A 5,370-nucleotide genomic window follows, 5' to 3' on the forward strand; every position below is an offset into this window, starting at 1 on the left:
GACCCCAAGATAAGGCTGAAGACTCTCGCGGCCCTGGTGGACCACTGCCAAGGTGGTTTTGCATCTCATGGACCTGCTTTATTTCAGAGTTTTAGAGAATGTCCCCCACGGTCACTAGTGTGCCTGCTCTCGGGGATCCTTGACCGCCATCAGGTGTAGGTCACGTACCTGCTCATAGATCACTTGTAGGGGCAAATAACGAGCTGCCATCGTGCCTCATATTTCTGTTTTGGAAGCTTAGTAGTCCCGAAATGAAGGAAGAGAGGAGAGGGTGTCTAGTTTGTCAGCGTTTTGTGGTCCTTGGTGTTGTCACTGTTCATCTCTAAGCCCTTCTGCCTTGTCTCTGACCCAGCGGCCTGTCCTGGGGCTTTCTCCCTCCGGTGGTCACAGCCCAGGTCTGGGTTCACCAGCCGTGTGTTACGAGTCCTCCAGTTCGCCTGGGGGGCTGGGGCCTCTGCCGGGCTCCTGCTCTGCATTTCTACCTGCCTTCTGAACATTTTTTCTCACCATTGGAGCTACGCTGGCCAAGAACCTCTTTGTCTTTTCTCCTCTGTAACGGAGGCCACTGATAGCCTCCTCTTAGGATTGCGAGAACTGAGACGGCGGGGGAAGCCAGCGGTCTACCCCTAGGAGCTGGGGGCCGGAGCTCCAGCATGTGTGGCTCGCCAGCCCGTCCGTGCCCTGCCTCTAGAGCCCGCTCCCTGCCACCTGCCTCCCCTCGAAAAGAGAAGGCAGTCCGGCACATGAATGAGCATGTCCGTTTTCTCAGATGACGAGCACCCCTTTGTGGGTTCCTTCTAGAATCTTTCCCTGCCCCTTTCCGTGTGCACTGAGCCCCTTGTGTCCTGGGCGTCCGACTCCCCCTGACATCTGTGCCCCTCCCTCGGGCACCTGTGTGTGCACCTGCCCGAGCCTCATGGACATCCAGCTGCATCAGGTCTTCCTGAAAATCTTTCCGCAAGCTAATCAAATCCTGAATTGTTAATGTCAGAAACGTCTTGTGTGTTTGTGTTTTTGGGCCTGTGCCCCCAGGACATGGGACCATTCACTAGAGCAGTATTTTTCCGACAGGGAGTCCCCACCACTCTGGGTTATGAGGGGAGTGCAGGGAGCTGGGACTAGCCTGTTGGACCAGGAGGACAGGGAGAGAACAGGAAGCGTCAGCGTGCAGGTCTTGTTCTGTAAGACTTTCCTGTTCTATATATGTGTGTGCCTCCCGGCTCCCAGCACGAAGTGTGGACCCTAATGCGTGTCTCGGTCAGGAGAGGTGAAGGCTCCCACTCCGGCTGGAGTGGCCAGTCAGGGTTTCTGCCCCTGGGAAGCTCCGCGGGGCCGCGGGGAGGCGGGGGCGGGGGGGGGGGACCTCGCTCCGGCTCCTCGACGGGTTGAGTGCCACTCCCTGGCCAAGGCCAGAGCGAGGCAGCGCTTCGTCCCCGTCCTGTGGTCTCTCCTGGGCGTGTAACGGGGCGTTTTGCCTGTGTCCCCAGGGAGGAAAGGAGGGGAGCTGGCCTCTGCCGTCCACGCGTACACGAAGACGGGGGACCCGTACGTGCGGTCGCTGGTGCGGCACATTCTCAGCCTGGTGTCGCACCCCGTGCTGAGCTTCCTGTGCCGCTGGATATACGACGGGGAGCTGGAGGACGCGCACCACGAGGTAAGGACGTCACAGCCCCGCTGCTCTCTGCAACCCCCCCCCCCCCCCCCCCCCCCCCCCCCCCCCCCCCCCCCCCCCCCCCCCCCCCCCCCCCCCCCCCCCCCCCCCCCCCCCCCCCCCGTAACCGCTCCCTCCTGGCCGCGCTGTGCGCGTCTTGTGCGGGGCTCTGAAGCCCAGCTGCCTGAGCGCCCGAGCCGGCTGGGGCCCGTGGGCGTCAGCATCCTGGCTTTAACGGCAGGAAAGTCAGAGGGTCAGGTCCCCCGGCCTAGGTCTCCCGCGTTCGTCCTCCTGTGGTGCAGAGTCGCCCACTCTGTCGCTTTGCAGTGTCACTCACCGTGCTGTGCAGTGACGCGGCACAAACCACAGGTCCTCTGACCTTGGAACGAGGGGCCGAAGGCTCAAAGCCCTCAGGGACATCACACCCGGAAAGGACAGGGACTTCCTGGGGACATCACACCCGGGAAGGCACACCAGGAAAGGACAGGGACTTCCCCTGTGATAACAGCAAGGAGATTTAGTAAACAGGCAAACAATCAATTACTCAGATTTTTAAACAGCCTCCGAAATTGACTTCATCTGGTAATTACACAACAGGCCTCAAATGCATCAGGTGGTGTCTCCCTCCATCCAAGGAAAAGCATGACTCAAAAGTCTCCTTATCACAGAAATGAGGATGGCTAAATATTGTGTTGTGTAAGAATTAAAGTCTCCATTTACTCTCAAACAAGTAAGTCTGATTTGAAGTTCTAATTAAATAAATGACTTTATGGCATTTTCCAAAAATAGTACCTAGAGACTCAAAGGTCACCTCGTTGACAAGGAAGTGTGTGCACCCCAAATCCTTATACAGGATGTGTGTGCACCCCCAAATCCTTGCCCAGGAAATATGCACACCCCCAAACCCTTGTGCAGGAAACATGCACACCCCCAAATCCTTGTGCAGGAAGTCTGTGCACCCCCAAATCCTTCTTGCCCAGGAAGTATGCGCACCCCCAAATCCTTCCTGAAATCGAATCCTCTCACTCCCAGGTAAACAGAGTCCTGATTTTCCTGGAATAACATGCAGAAACCAACGATTTGTATAGGGAAAAATAAGATTATAAAAAGATGAAATATTTGTCTATTTATTAAAAAAATTTCATATTCCATTTCCTTTCATAGCCAATGGTTAATAATATGAATTTGGGTGATATTAGCTTTTTAAAATTAAAAAAATGTTTTCAGTTTATTTTAGAGGGGGAGAGAGAGGGAGAATCCCAAGCAGGCCCTGCACTGTCAGCCCAGAGCCCAGTGGGAGGCTCCATAGCATGAGCCCAGAGCCCGACGTGGGGCTCGATCTCACAAACCCTGGGAAAACAGAGTCTGACGCTTAACGGACTGAGCCCCCAGGCGCCCTGGGTGGTGCTAACCTTTTAATAGCTACTGACCAGCTGACTTGATGAAGCTGGTTTTCTTCAGAGGTTGTGACACGAATTGCAGTTCTGGGCCCTGTTGTGATACATGTTGCTGACAGTTGAAACAAGTTAAAGTCACAACTGGATAATTATCTTTTTAAAATTTAATACCTAATTTCTAAATTGCCAGGCTTTTGTCCTTTTTTCTTGAGAATAATTGAGGCTGCGGTATCTAGTAACCGGGGTCTTCAGAATAGTCCTTAATCACAGCACTAATTCACTGTGTGTGTCTGTGTTTTCAAAATCGTGCTTAAGACTGCCACCAGGTCGCTATTGATGGTCTGCCTTGTGTGTGATTTGGGCCTGTTTATTTATTTATTTTGTTGGTACTAATTGTGGGACTGGAGAATCGATGGGGAGTGCAGGGGATTGGGCACCGACTTCCGAACTGACTTTCCTCTGGATTGTTTTCTTCTCTGGTTTTGCACATTGACCCACCGAGGTAGGAGCAGAGCAAGCTCTCTGGGACCCGGGGCGTCGCTTTGCGACCCGGACTTTGAGGCAGTCTTGTTGCCCAGGATGTGTGTAAGGCAGACTTGAGGTTTTCTGTGCTTAAGGATAAAGTGCTAACGAGGCACCGCTGTCTGTTGAAGTCAGTCTTGGGTCACGAGCTCACACGATCTCTGCAACCTAGTCTCAGGTCTTGCCTCGATAAAGTTATTCTTAAAATGTTTTCCTTTTGGATAGCGCCAGACTTGTGGAAGCGCTGACAGCACTGTAAAGCGCTCTCAGTACCCTTTCCTCAGATTACTAACTAACTTGAACACTAACGGTGCGCTATGGTAAATTTATCATTTTCTTCGAGGTTTTATATACTGATGTTCCTTCTTGGCGTTTGAGGTTAGAGAAGGCTTCAGCAAGGTCAGGATTTCTAAGTTCTTACTTGCTGGTTCCTCTGTACCCACACGATCTTGTTTGCTTCCCTAGTTTTACTGGTGGGATTTCTCAAAAACGCACTGTGACTGTCCTGCTACCGTGAGTCCTTGACGGGAAGCAGATTGTGCCCGTGGCTGCAGGCCTGCTGTTCAGGACCGCTGGGCCGGCGGGCGGCTCACACCGCGTCGCGGGGCCTTCCTGTGACTCTGCTGCCTCAGCAATTCGCACTCTCGGGCTCGGGTCCTGGGTTCAGGGGCCTGGGTTCTGGGCACACGGGCTCACGTTCTGGGCTCATGGGCTCGGGTTCCAGGCACACGGGCTTGGGTTCTGGGTTCCGGGTTCAGGGGCTCAGGTTCCGGATTCAAGGTCTCGGGTTCTGGGTTCAGGGGCTTGGGTTCCGGGTTCAGGGGCTCGGGTTCCGGGCTCATGGGCCCGGGTTCTGGGCACACGGGCTTGGGTTCCGGGCTCCCGGGCTCAGGTTCTAGGCACATGGGCTTTGGGCACATGGGCTCAGGATTGACTGTTGGCTGCAGTTCTAAAGGCTCGGAGTCCTGGGCGAGTACTTTAGGCCCCGTGAGCCTTCTGTCCCTCAGCTCCCGTGTGTGTGTAAGAGCAGTGCCCGTCTCGTGGGGTTGTGCCCGAGTGTGAGGGTGGAGGCAGGCAGACAGTCAGTGTGCAGTATGTTACTTGCTGTTACTTAACGTAAGAAGAGCCCTGGAGAAAACTGGAATGCCCACCGGCCCTGCCCCGTCTGTGGCCTTTCTCTTAATTGTGATGTTCTTTGACTTCTCCTTTTTCTGTTGAGCCGTACGTTTATGACTGTTCCTCTCAGTCTTGACTAAATTTGGGACGTTTTCTTTAATTTACTCTAATATATTTACCATATGAATTCGGTAGTTTAGATAATTCTGTTTTGTGTTTGATCCTTATATGATTGAAATTTAGGTGTTTTTGTCTCTTCGGTTCTTACGTTGGTTAATTTTCCCTCAATTGTGTAATGAGTTATAACTTAGTTGTAAAATCGTATTTCTTCAAGTGTATGTGAATCCTGTATAACCGCTCATTTAAAAGTAGCTTATGGGGGCGCCTGGGCGGTGCAGTCGGTGGAGCGTCTGACTCGTGATTTCAGCTCAGGTCGCGACCCCAGTGTTGTGGGACTGCGCCCTGTACGGGGACCCTCCTTGGGATCCTCTCTCCCGCTGCCCCTCTCCCGACTTGCACGCATGCTCTTCCTCAGAAAGTGAAAGTGGTTTATTAAATATCTGCATAAGGGAATGCTACTCTCTGTAATCGGAGCACAAAATGGGGATAAAGAGATTGTAAAAAGGACCTGAAGTAGAAATTCAGGAGATGACAAGTATAGTAACTGAAATGAAAAAAAAATCA

At 53.0% G+C, this 5,370-nt stretch overlaps 1 protein-coding gene across 1 annotated transcript in view; it reads left to right on the plus strand.

Annotated features, from left to right (window-relative positions):
• TUBGCP3 (tubulin gamma complex associated protein 3) overlaps window positions 1-5,370 on the plus strand; it is a 68,359-nt gene that overhangs the window by 23,485 nt on the left and 39,504 nt on the right. The window contains exons 10-13 of the mRNA XM_029938393.1: window positions 1-52; window positions 1,488-1,654; window positions 2,249-2,304; window positions 2,632-2,683. The exon at window positions 1-52 is cut by the window's left edge and continues 16 nt beyond it. Of these exons, the coding sequence (XP_029794253.1) occupies window positions 1-52; window positions 1,488-1,654; window positions 2,249-2,304; window positions 2,632-2,683 (327 nt within the window). The remainder of the gene's footprint in view (window positions 53-1,487; window positions 1,655-2,248; window positions 2,305-2,631; window positions 2,684-5,370) is intronic.

Source organism: Suricata suricatta, chromosome 4 (assembly GCF_006229205.1).
Source record: "Suricata suricatta isolate VVHF042 chromosome 4, meerkat_22Aug2017_6uvM2_HiC, whole genome shotgun sequence".
Lineage (NCBI taxonomy): Eukaryota > Metazoa > Chordata > Mammalia > Carnivora > Herpestidae > Suricata > Suricata suricatta.